This window comes from Saccoglossus kowalevskii, chromosome 10, assembly GCF_978046115.1.
Source record: "Saccoglossus kowalevskii chromosome 10, keSacKowa6.1, whole genome shotgun sequence".
Lineage (NCBI taxonomy): Eukaryota > Metazoa > Hemichordata > Enteropneusta > Harrimaniidae > Saccoglossus > Saccoglossus kowalevskii.
In genome coordinates, this window is record NC_140650.1 from 31,055,043 (window position 1) to 31,068,765 (window position 13,723).

Sequence of the window (13,723 nt, forward strand, 5' to 3'; positions counted from 1 at the left end):
TACATTAATTGGATTAACTGTCGGATTAATGTAGCTCGATAATTATTTGCATACTTATTTTTAACTTGCGACAACGCAAAACGGCCAAAATACAGCGTGGCATACATCCCGTGTTGTATCATAAGTGTTTGCTTTAACGGGACGAAACTTGGTACATACGAACACTTTTACATTTGATTGTCCGATAATAGTTTCTAATTAATTTGTTCAGTTTAGTTGTCTAATTTACATATTGATTTACATTTTTTTTCATTTACCTGAACATTGGCATTGATTGTGAGACAATGTCACAGAAAAGTGTGTGTAGAGAAAAGTTTAGCTTTAGTATATGTGAATTAATTCTCGGACACAATAATTTGCATTTTAAATCACAAACATAACAAATATCAGCGATCAGCTTCCTGTAACTTGTTATGCAAGATTACATCGTCTTGACTTCAATAAAAGCTGCTCTGATCAGGTCACCTGTATGTCATAAACATTTTCCCTGACGATATTGAAGGTAGTTTTGTGTGTCAAAGAGTAAATCAATTTGCTTGAGTGTGGAAAAAACACGAACTCAAGCGTTAGGAAATTAACACCCCCCCCCCCCATTATAGTATTTGTGATATGATATTGCACGTTTTCCGAATATTAGATTAATATTACATTATAAAATAAATGCATCACGGTTATTGTTATAAAACAAATCATCTGTTTTAGTATATATGTGATGCAATTTATCAAGAGTTGACATTTATACCCGTTATTTGCTTCCGAGTGCAGAGCACAAAAAGAGTCTCTTCCCATCCTGATGTTTGTCTGTATATACTAGTATTCAGCATTCAAAATTGGTAAGGTCCTAATTGACAGATTCTATTTTTCGGCGACATTTTGTACAATCAGCTTCAGAAATTACTTTGTCCAACTAACTATTGTGAGTAATAGTAGTTTATAGCTGAAATATTTGTTGATGCAAAATACTATATATGCGACATAAATTTACGCTATTTTAGAATATATAACAAACTCATTAAACTGCATGACTTCAAACGTGTTGGCGTGAAGAAAGTGTCAACCTAATTTTAACAACAAACTACTAATTCACTAGTAAAACATGACTTTAAGGTTAACTTAAGGTTTTGCAGGCATTTCAATCCACACATATTATCTCGAAAACATTGGAATGAATTTATGAATATCCAGCATATTTGTAAATTATTATTCAGAAGAAACTGACAATCATGTCCAAAATCATCTCCTCGGTTCAGTGGACGAAATAGAAAAAAAAAATATTCAAGTTTTTCTGGCGTGTTTGATGACCTTTTTATTTTTGCTCTTTTCCCCCCACAGTACTCTTTATATTGGATTTACATCATTTTTCCATTGCATGGTTTCGTATCCGTTCACCCTTGTCTTCACGGTGTGAGCAGTAAGCTGGAACATTCGATTCACAATTCGAAATGATAAAAACAAATATCTGGATTGAAAATATTATTCTTCGCCTATATTCGTATTGAAAATACTCTTTTTCGCCTATATTTGGATTGAAACAAAAATATGGCGTAAGTGGTTTTATGTTCTTTTTTTCTCTTTGTTATATTGGCTTGTACTGTACATGTAATAAAAATAAAAATAGGCGGCGCACTTTGTATTTCCTGTGATTGCGCCCTCTTAGGCAAAGGACAAAAAACGAATTCAAGGTCAGAACAACATGGCGAATGTACTGGAAGCGAAGTCGGTCTCCGAATTCGACGGTATTACTAAAAATGCAGGAAGGTTTGTACTTTGTAATTATGTCATATATCAATCCTGTATAATAGTTAACTTTTTAATCCGTATAAAGTGTAAGATTGTCATGGAAATGCCAGTGATAAACCGACACCATGACACAATGACAATGCTTTGCAATGCTATGAGCAGTGAACTTGAGATGTGTAGGTGTCTGTATATTTAGCAAAATCATGGTTTTGAGGAACAGTAGCACAGGTGATAACCCGATCGTCATCAAAGGATCCTAAAAACCCGGGCCGGGCAGAGCTATAATAATGATAATTTTCAGTGTTTAAAACATTTCCCGTAGAAGTTACAATGAAAGACACAAAGATGGGGCTTTGCTTCTACACGTATTTATAATAAATTGTAATTGGTGATCATCAGTTTTCAAGAGCTAAACATTGTGTACGTATATAATGAGTGCGCATGCCTACACGTGATATAGCAACTACAACCGCCCACACATTCAAAATGAGGGGCTTGCTGGGAAAGATTAGAGTTCCTTAAGGCCTGGCCCCTCACCCCTAACCTGAACCCTAACACTCCAACCCCCAAAGTAATTGAATATGCCCCTCCGAATAAGTGACTCGAAGAAGGGTATATTCAATTGAAATGGTGGAGGGGTACTGGAGGGCAGAGTTAGGATGAGAGTTATGGGTGAGAGGGCCCTAAGAAACTTTTACCCAGCATTATGCATTTTACTATAAAATTCACAAAATAAGTTTAAAATTATATTTATTTTGGATAGTCTCAGTACTAATATGCTATTGCTCTTAAACCAGGATCAAATAATATTGATGAAAATATTACACAGGGCGAAATAGTGGACCACTGTTCATTCATGCACACTTTCAGGCCCAGATTGTATGTTGGATAACTATACCAACTAAATCCTAGAGAGAAAATAATTCCCTGTATTTATCGGCCAGTTAAAATGCTGCATGATGGGAATTCCACATAATCTCAAGGTTGAAAAGTAATATTGTTTAAGTTGTCTAACAAGGCTGAAAATTCAGAGGCGAGCGCTAAGATGTTCTGGAGTTATCAAGGAAATAGATTTCTTCTATTTGTTTAATAATGCTGGCCGAGTAAGAAGCTCAAACCCACAACATCAACCACAGCAGGTAGAACCTCTAACAACTGAGCTTTTGCAATTATGATAAATTTGTTAAATATGAATAGCCTTTTCTATATCATTTAGTTATCACATTCTTTTACAGCTCTCTTGTGGTTGTCCATTTCTGGACCAATTGGGCTCCCCAGTGTGGTGTAATGAACGATGTGATGACAGAACTAGCCAAGCAGTATTTACAGGTCAAATTTGTCAAGGTTTGTTTACCTATTTTAATCCTTTTTACTTCCTCACAAATAAATGTCATTAGTCAACGAATGAAGATGTAATCATTGTACAATGCCATGGAGTTAATCAACTAAGACTTCAGAAACAAAAACAAATGAGAAAAATTTGACTATACAGGGTTCGAAATACTCAGGTGCACACTGCACTATGCACATAGATTATTAGCTAGTGCAAGTAAACTCAAAATCCAATGTGCACGCTGTGCATGTAGAAATTAACACAACATTTTCTCATTATATTCACTAAGCCTAAATTACTTTCAACCAATATTGTAAAAAAACTCAAAAGCACAAGTGAACAAAATAAAATTCGTCCATGATCGCATCGATCGAGAACCCGGAAGTAAATTGGTAGCGTACTTGCGTACATTGTGAGAGTACTTTGAGTCTCGCGTGACCTCAGAACAGCATACAGATTTGCGCATGCTCGGTAGTCGCGTGTCTTTCGGTTGGTATACAATCATGTCAAAACAACGAAGCCTTTTCGAGTGTGGACTATTGACATCGTTAAAAATATCTGAGACGGCTGAATGCCCAGTATCTCAAGCAACAAAAAATGATCCCGATAATGGAAATAACAGGATGCAGTACTTGGACACGTTTCTACCACTGAAGGAAATGTTGAATCTCAGCAGAGTACGAGTGCGACATCATGTGTCAACACTGGGGACCACGACGCGAGTACTTCGTTTGACTCAGTGATTGAGTCGCCACCCACTAAGAAAAAAAAAGTTTATCGTTTTCAACAGACGTGGCTTCAAGAGAAAAATGGTTAATATTCGATGAAAAAAATAACGTAATGTTTTGTGATGTTTGTCAGAAGTTTGACCACAGTGGAAAGGTAAACAAATTTTGCACAAAAAGGTGTAATTCCTTTCGTTTACATGTTTTAAATGGTCATGAAAATACAAGTAACCATGTCCAGGCTGTATTATCAAAGCAAGTCAAGGAATGTAATCCAAAAGACAGACCAATAGAACGACTTTTGATTAGAATGGAAAAAAGTGAACTGGAACAAATGAGAGTTTTATTTCGTGTGGCTTTCTTTCTGGCTAAATCCGGACGTCCATTCACAGATTTTCCTGGACAGATAAAATTATTGGCTGTTAATAATGTACCTGTTAGTGAAACCTATGCAAATGACAAGCAGGCACGGACATTCACAGATTACATATATGAAAGTAAACGTGTTGAGATGATCAAAGAAATGAGTGAATCAGAGTTTTTTGCTATACCCGCGGTACTGTCAGATGGAAGTACAGACACTAGTATTACTGATGAGGAAATTGTACATGTTAAATACATTAAAAATGGTAGGCCAAAATACAGATTTGTAACATTTAAACCACTTGTTAAAGCTGATGCTCCGTCAATCACTGCCGCACTCCAGAGTACAATGGAGGAAAATCTTGAAAGAAAAACTTGGAAAAATGATCTTGTAGCAGCAAGTTTTGATGGTGCCAATGTGATGATGGGGTCGAAATCAGGGGTAGCCACAAGATTGAAAGAAGATGTACCACACTTGGTTGTTGTTCATTGTTTTGCACATAGACTTGAACTTGCTGTCAAAGATGTTCTAAAGCAAATGCCATATCTCACTGTAGTCCATGAATTTCTTCAGAAGGTGTACCTTTTCTATAAGTACTCCCCCCTGAATTGGGCTGCTTTTAAGAATGCTGGGGATCTTTGTGTATTTCTGTTGTAAGGCCAGTGATTGTTAGTGGTACAAGATGGGTGCCTCATCATGAAAGAGGAGTTCAGGCTATACTCAGGAATTACAAAGTTCATATTGCACATATAGAAGATGTCAGAATACATGGTGGAAAAGAAAGCAAAGACAAAGCAGTGTATTTCCTGAAAATGTTGAAAAGTGTTAAGTTTGTGATGTTCTGTAAATTCCTGCAAATTTACTTTAGAATGATAAATGCACTCAGTAAATGCCTCCAAGACAATGAGGTTACTGTAGAAAGAGTCAGAAATATGGCTGAGTCTGTAAAGAAACTGATGGTACAGTATAAAGATGAAGACAAACTGAAAGGATGCATGATGGAAGGCATATCTACTAATGCTGATGGGAAACTTGTATATGAAGGCATCTTACTACAAGAGGGACCAGGAAGACCTCAAAGAAATGTAGATAGTCACACCCAGTCAAAACAGCAAGAAGCTATAAAAGAATCAAAGAAAGCAATAGAATTAACTGTACAGTGTATTGATAACAGATTTCAAGATTTAGTAGAAAATGAAATCTTGAAATCCACAGTGATATTTGATCCTGCTATGTGGCCTACTGAGACTGAGGCTTTAGAGGTGTATGGAGATGATGAAGTCAAATGTTTGTACAGTCACTTCAAACAGACACTAGAATACAGAGGATGCAATGAAATTGACACATTAATTGAATGGAGAGCACTGAAGAAAATAGTTCAAAAAATAGAACAGACAGAAGGCCAATCCCTGAAATATCTTGATATCTGGCAAAGAGTGATGTTGGTGTTTGGAGACAATTATAAGTGTATTCTCATGCTTGTCAAGATAGTTCGTCTCATACCATGTAGTACAGCAGTATGTGAATGCGGATTTTCACTGATGTCAGTAATTAAAAGTGACTGGCGAAGCAGGCTTCAACCTAAAACCTTAACAGCATTAATGGCAATCAATTTATGTGATGATGAACTTGACACATTTGTTCCTGACAATGCAATTGACTTGTGGTTTCAAGATAGCAAAACAAGCAGAAGACCCCAAACAAGACGATATGGATCTCGGGTACCAGAAAATGAGGCTGCATGGTCTGATGACGACGATCTTATAAAGAAACTTTAAACTTTATTAAAACTTTAAAAGTGGTGCATTTCACAACAAGTTGGTGCAGGTAAATTTCAAATTCAACGTGCACACTGTGCATGCAGGTAAAAAATTCTATTTCAATCCCTGCTATATAATGCAATCAAGAGATAAGACAATTATATATGCTCTAACTAAATATTTGTTTCAATGTAAAAAAACAAACACTGACTAACAATGTCAAAACTTATTATCAAAGTATGTGTGAAAGCTAGGACTAATTTCACAATCAAAATATTAGTAGTATAGTCTAATATTGCTACTTTTATTATATATTTTTTACTTAATACATTACTATGTTTTCAATTTTCAATTTTTCAACTTCATTGATGTACATAACCAAAAAAGAAATGTAATATTTTCTTTACGGTGTCAATAAAGCACTATTCTATTCTATTCTATTCTATTCTATTCTATTCTATTCTATTCTATTCTATTCTATTCTATTCTATTCTATTCATTGGTGCTTATGAAGGCTGGTTACAGAAGGTTGATATTTAATATATTGTTATTGGTCTAACCTAGGGGATATTCAAATTTGCCGATGATGCAACATAACGCTAGAAGTGGGCTAATTGATTTTAATGTCAAGCCACCGTCCCTTGAGGGACGGTGGTCAAGCTTATATCAGAACATTGTGGCAAAAATTGTAAATGACAGGGACAATGAAAACCTCCATCTGCTGTTTCTGTCGTCAGTTTATTTATTTCATGTTGCTTGTTTACAGCTCTGAATTCAAAGCATTCTCAACTTCTTCATACGTGCACTAATATGAAAAGAAAGGAACCAGTCATCTTTACTCTTGTACCTTGTAGAACCATTTTTTTCACAAGAGTTTATAGTGTATTTCTACACAATGATTAGGTCCTGCATAAAAATAAGGAAACATGGAATTCAGGTATAATTCAGGTTTTAACTCACACTGCACTCAGGTTTCATTTGTTTATCTTTTACTAGCTTGAAGCTGAATCTGTTCCTGAAATATCTGAACGCCATGAGATAAGTGCTGTGCCTACATTTATATTTCTGAAGGTAAAATTAATACTATGATTTTATCAAATATTAAAACATACCAAGTTAGTATATACTATGTGTTACATACTGTTATCCACTGTTTAACACTTATACATCACTCCACTAGGGTCTTAGAACATATACTTACAATAAGTAATATTTTAATGAATATACAACAATTTTTTTGTTTATATATTCACTTTTAAGGCTTTTGGGACAGTACTCAATGTTCATTGGTCAGTTTAGGTGATGCATGCTGGGAATTACCAATAATCATGCATCCTTCACATGATAACATTCGACCAATCAAATTAGACACTCAAGATTGACATGTTACCTTGGGTCTATTTCCAAAACTAAATTTGTGTATGAATTGCATATTTAACTTTTGTCTGGCAGTAACTGTAAAACAATTAATAAAATCTAACAGCGGTGTATCACCTTTTTATCTCCACTGACATCGTAGATCACAGAGCGAAACTGTTTATTTAGGCGATTGTCTGTTGTCTATCAACAATTGCATTTTCAACTTCTTCTTGAAAACTACCAACTTGCTTTGATACCTTGGGTGGACCTGTCAGATTTGTTCATTTCGTGCGGATATCAACAATTCTCTATTTTTGGCAAATATTTTTGTAATTTTTGGTAAAATATTTTGTAATTTTTCTTGAGCACTACCAACCCAATTGCTTTGATATTTGAGATGTACATTATTTTGTGTCAATTTATTCCTGACTTGGCTACCAAAATGTTCTTGTAAGACAGCGAGGCTATTTTGATTGTCAGGTCGCTTGTGTATCTGTGAATTCAAACAAGTGAACAGCTACAAAATAATCATGAAAACAGGATCTGTATTTCTGCAACTCAAACAGTGTCAAAGATGAATACCGTTTCTGTATGATTTGTTCATTGTATATGTATTATGAAATACGCCACAACTGTATAGATACCATTTACAGCAGATCTCTCGTTTTGAAAAAAATTGTGTCATTGTTGAAAATGAATAATATACCGTACTCGACTGCGTTAGCGCCCATGCCCGGGCAAGCGCCCATCCCCCAATTTTTATATTTGGGGTCACATTCGGCAAAGCGCCCACCCCTTCAAAATTCAACTAATTTAAAACTTGATCTTGCGTAACGAAGCTTGGTAATCGTTTTTATATGATACAGCGTGGATATCGATTGCTGTGAACATGTTGTGAATGCGTAGAATACGATAACCATGTGTAAACTACGCTTCAACAATGACCTGTTAATAAAAGTAAAATGCGATAAATATTTGATGCCATATTCAGTTTACCTCTCAAAAATGGCTAGTTACTAGTTTTTTGGAAAAACCATGTCGTTTATTCGCTGAAATCAATTCCAACAGATCGTACTTTGACATCGATAATTCACTTCCGCATTGTGTTACCGGAGAGTCTTCGGGAATTTCCGAAGAACTGCTTCAGTCAAAACACAGCATTCTGATTAGTTAATAACCAACTTGACACATTAGGTCAAAGGACGCTGCTGTAGGTCAAATCTGCAAATGCATCATGGTGGAAATAATATGACAATTTTGACTTTGACTGTGTTCCAACAGACTCAAATGTTTTTAATTCAGTAAATTATGGTGGTACGTAATTAATATTGTAATAAAATGTGCATATTTTTTGTGATCATTTCTGTTTCTTCATTGTGAAAATCAATGACGACGCAACTAATTTAGTAATTTGATTTACCCTCAAAGACGTAATTTGTCACTTGATGAATCAAAATTTTCATTTGCACTCTTTTTCGAGGGGGGTGCTCGGGTAAGCGCCCACCCCTAAAAAATTGTGAGTTGAGGCCCCTGGGCGCTAACGCGGTCAAATACAGTAAACATGCTAGGATGATCTCAAGTTTATTTTCAATGCTGCCAATATATGGTGTATATTCCGAGGTAGATAATGAAAATATCGGTATTGTAATTTACCATTGTAACTTTTATAACTGTGCGTCCAAAGTTTATTGAAAGAACTGCCCTTCCTAAAGGCCAGGGAAATACTGTAATGAGGTAAATAAATTGTAATTATTATTGTAACAAATTGATGATTAGTTATGCCAATTAGATTACTACATAATGCATATTTATGATTTGTTTATAGAATTGTCAACAGCTAGACCGACTTGATGGCGCTAATGCACCAGATCTCAACAAGAAAGTACAGCATCATGCCAGCAGCATTGCAAGTCCAGCACCGCCAGCACCCGTAGATACAAAAGAGGTGAATAAAAAAAACAATATCTTATTGTCAACAAAATGTTCAGGAAGTGATAAGCGCTTTTGTATCCTTGTTTGCCAATTCCACCTAGCACAGTAAGCTATTTTCCGTTTCGTACGAGATCTCGCAAGACTGTTAAATTTTCCTAGAAGCCGATTGCTAGTCATGTGATACAGGTCAAGCATTGATTCATAATGGGGCTAAATCGTGAGTGTGTCTAGTGCTGTGTGTCAAATTTCCAAGTAATTCCTTGCATCTGTTTCTCAATTTCTACCATGGCTGACTTCGATAAAATGATGATGCCTCATCACAAAAACTTTTTCTGTAAATTTGTCGTTTCATCATCCAACTATAAAAAGAATATTCTTCTTGCAATCGCTAAAGCTGTGCACTGTTTTGAACTTGAGAAAGACCGTGATTTGTTACGCCACGATCCTAAAAACAACGTCGCTACAAGACTCGCTTTAATTAACTTGTTACTCCTCTGATTTAAATAATGTTTTAGTTTACACCCAAATAAGGGAAATGTTGAACAACTGCAAATACAGCTCTTTACAGAACCATTGCTAGATATTTTGTAATGAGTTGATAGCAAAGCAGTTTTTAATAAACATATACTTGTAATTACAGGATCTAGATGCCAGACTTAAGAAGTTAACAAATCATGCGCCGTGTATGTTATTTATGAAAGGAACGCCAGACGAGCCACGGTGTGGTTTCAGTAAACAAGTCATAGCTATACTTAAAGAAGAAAAAGCACAGTTCAGTTCATTCAATATATTAACAGATGAGGAAGTGAGGCAAGGTAAACAAAACACAGAAAACAACACAGCCACCAACAGAAAACAACACAGCCACCAACAGAAAACAACACATCCACCGCCAGAAAACAACACATCCACCACCAGAAAACAACACATCCACCAACAGAAAACACAGCCACCAACAGAAAACAACACAGCCACCAACAGAAAACAAAACAGCCACCAACAGAAAACAACACATCCACCAACAGAAAACAACACAGCCACCAACAGAAAACAACACAGCCACCAACAGAAAACAACACAGCCACCAACAGAAAACAATACAGCCACCAACAGAAAACAACACATCCACCAACAGAAAACAACACATCCACCACCAGAAAACAACACATCCACCACCAGAAAACAACACATCCACCAACAGAAAACAACAAAGCCACCAACAGAAAACAACACAGCCACCAACAGAAAACAACACATCCACCGCCAGAAAACAACACATCCACCAACAGAAAACAACACATCCACCGCCAGAAAACAATACAGCCAGCAACAGAAAACAACACAGCCACCAACAGAAAACAACACAGCCACCAACACAGCCACCAACAGAAAACAACACAAACAACACAGCCACCAACAGAAAACAACACAGCCACCAACAGAAAACAACACAGCCACCGCCAGAAAACAACACAGCCACCAACAGAAAACAACACAGCCAGCATCAGAATCCTAGACAGTATAGAATTGAAAAGTCACAATGGTTAAGTATGCATCTACGAGCCTGATGATTAGTTGTCCTAAACTGATTTAGTTGTCACTTTTAGGATTGAAAAAGTTTTCCAATTGGCCGACTTATCCTCAGCTGTATATTGATGGAGAGCTCATTGGGGGACTGGATATCATCAAAGAAATGAAAGAGAACGGTGAACTGGAATCTGTGCTCCCCAAAGCCACCAGTCTAGAAGATAGGTATGTTTCATATTTAATCGTAGTTATGATTCATGTGTGAATTTTATTGTGCAGAACTTCTCACTCAGTTCAAGTCAATCAGTTCGAAGTTTGTTTATTCAATTTCAGATTAAAGGCTTTGATAAATCAGGCTCCTGTAATGCTTTTCATGAAAGGAAACTCAGAGACACCCAAATGTGGCTTCAGTAATACTATGGTTGGAATATTGAAAGATAGCGGGTAAGTGCTCTCAACCTCATACCCACTCTCAGTCTTGCATGGTTAGGTATGGGTATGTTACTCCATCTGTGAAGACTAATGTGTTCATGCAGATCAAATAATTTATGCATTAAATGTGAAATTGATAGGAAGATATTTGTCTCAGATATGAGATTCAAATGTATGCTTTCTGTGACAAATATACATTTGCAAGTACAAGAAAGTCACAAGATGCAACAGTGAAACTTTGCAAATAACATTTTAGCCAATTGAATGCCAGGACTCGTTCTGCCAAAACTGGTGTCCATTTAACACAATTTTCTTCTTTTTTGTTAATTTTGGACCAAATCAAAATAATTCACATTGCATATATATGCAAATTATGCAAATATATTTTGTGAATTGTGTCAAAAGTTGACTTGGCATTCAAAGGGTTTAAGAAATTGAAAAGAATTTTAGAAAAAATAAATTACATATTGACTCCATGCTCAATTTCTGTTAGTCACTTACTGAAATAACAAACGTACACAATCAAATAATGCAAATGTTGTCAAATGCTGCAAAATAATGATTTATTACATTTTGGTTTTCAGTATAAAATTTGAAACTTTTGACATTTTACAAAATGAAGAGGTTCGCCAAGGCTTAAAGAAATATTCCAATTGGCCAACGTATCCACAGCTGTATGTAAAAGGTGAATTGATTGGAGGATTAGACATTATCAAAGTAAGTTAACGTTTATCATATTTGGTAGTTTTGTTGAGCTAGCTTTCTTTAAAATGCCCATGCCTATTTTGAGAATAAAGTACATGCTCATTAAAGGCTGTATTATTCACAAATCGAAAATGAAATTATTAACTTATGCCATCATTTGTATCAATCGCCTCAACAAACAAATATAACAAGTGATATTTCTCTTTTTATGCATATGTATTTGAACTTTGTCTATTATTTCAAACTCCAAGAAGAGATTGCTTTCTGAATTTTTAACATTTTCACACTTTTCACGAAATGATGTTATGGTACAATATTTGTGTAGTTTTAGAAAAGCTGAGACTAAGTTTCTTGAAAACACTTGGTTACAGTTTGTTATTTGTTTACTTTTTAGGAACTCAAAGACACAGGAGAATTAGAAAATGTTCTACAGGGTTCTTAGATATGTTTGCCTTTTTCTATCAAGCTTACTGACCCTGCCTCTGATTTATAATTATTTGCAATGTATCCAACAACTTGACTTTGCACTTGCTTCTCATCTTTCAGCTAGACTCAAAACACTTATTATAACATAACTTGGCTTGAATCAAGTCATGTATCACCTAACTTGACTTGAATGACATAACTCTTGAAACTGAATTCAAAAGCAGTATGTGTGCAAGTGGCAGAAAGTATGGTCAGCTCTCATGAAGCAGTTTTAGTATGGTCCTCTCAAAATAAAAAAAGACTCATTTTGATGTGAAAATCTTTTCTGGCTTTTCACATTCTCATTAAAACAAATCTGAGATCTGATTTACTTATTATAAGTCAACCACAAAGTAAATAAAATATTAAATTTGGGGACTATTTTAAGCATATTCATATAACTAAAGTATAATACTATGTTTGCTCTATTAGCAGTATTTGCACCTATGTAAATAACGTGTTAGAATAAATAAATTTAGTGTGAGTTAAGTGCATCTAAAATGTGACCAACATTTTTGTCTAACATGCCTTTAATATTAAAGATGCACTCTGCTAATATAGCAAATGTGGTAATTATTTGATTATATTTGCATATTTTTCAAGATTTTGCATGCTGGATGATCCATTTAGATGTATTATTTCACATCTAAATTGGTAATGCAGTTGACATACTGTAGTAAATTAAATAGTGTGAAAACTGTCATTAACTGGTATTTACATATACACAGAAATATATCATAACAGAGCCTTAATTCAAAAATATGTCATTCTCCTTATTTGCGTTAAATATCAATAATGTGCCGTAGATGATATAACTGTTGTAAATTAGGACAATCGTACACCACCTTTGGCTTTGGCCACTCCATACCTTGTTTATATGCGAGTCTTTGTGTAATGAACACTTTCACCCAGCAGATCTAGACGTAACTATTTCAGATTCAGTTTTTTTGTTTTTCATTACTTATACTCAGTTTCAATGAGACAAACAAGTTTGAATTAGACACTGGAATTTGTTGATAAAAAGTGTGGCAATTTGTACATGTACCAGTAATTAACAAAAAGTTAGTTATCAAAAGAGGATAACTTTGTAATCATAGCAATGTCATAGATTGTGTTAGGATACCAGTTTAGGTGTAAATGAGAATTGAGTACACTCAGTCATTGTATCGTAAGGATGGATATGGCAAATTAATTTTGCTAAGTTATGATTGGTCATTTGGGGTAACCAACTAAATTTTTAAATTACAAATATTAGCTGTATATATTTTGATCAATTTTCAAATGAAAATAGACACAAGTAATAGGGCTCACAACTGTATGAGCAAATCTGTCATTATTTCCATGAAACAAGCTTTTTATTTAATATATTTCATTTTTATGA

The 13,723-nt window shown here is 35.1% G+C and overlaps 1 protein-coding gene across 1 annotated transcript; it reads left to right on the plus strand.

Annotated features, from left to right (window-relative positions):
• The first annotated feature begins 1,667 nt into the window (after positions 1-1,667).
• On the plus strand, positions 1,668-12,843 carry LOC102808663 (glutaredoxin-3-like). The gene is made up of 9 exons (XM_085504499.1): positions 1,668-1,758; positions 2,976-3,084; positions 6,919-6,993; positions 9,107-9,226; positions 9,854-10,028; positions 10,821-10,965; positions 11,074-11,184; positions 11,757-11,889; positions 12,272-12,843. Exons 1-9 carry the CDS (start codon positions 1,694-1,696, stop codon positions 12,317-12,319), a joined length of 981 nt encoding a protein of 326 aa, XP_085360625.1. The 5' UTR covers positions 1,668-1,693; the 3' UTR covers positions 12,320-12,843.
• Positions 12,844-13,723: the final 880 nt, after the last annotated feature.

Coding starts and splice junctions, on each gene's coding strand:
- LOC102808663 (XM_085504499.1), top strand. CDS start 1,694: ATGGCGAATGTACTGGAAGCGAAGTCGGTCTCCGAATTCGACGGTATT. Junction 3,085..6,918: donor TACAGGTCAAATTTGTCAAG/GTTTGTTTACCT, acceptor ATCTTTTACTAG/CTTGAAGCTGAATCTGTTCC. Junction 10,029..10,820: donor AGATGAGGAAGTGAGGCAAG/GTAAACAAAACA, acceptor TGTCACTTTTAG/GATTGAAAAAGTTTTCCAAT.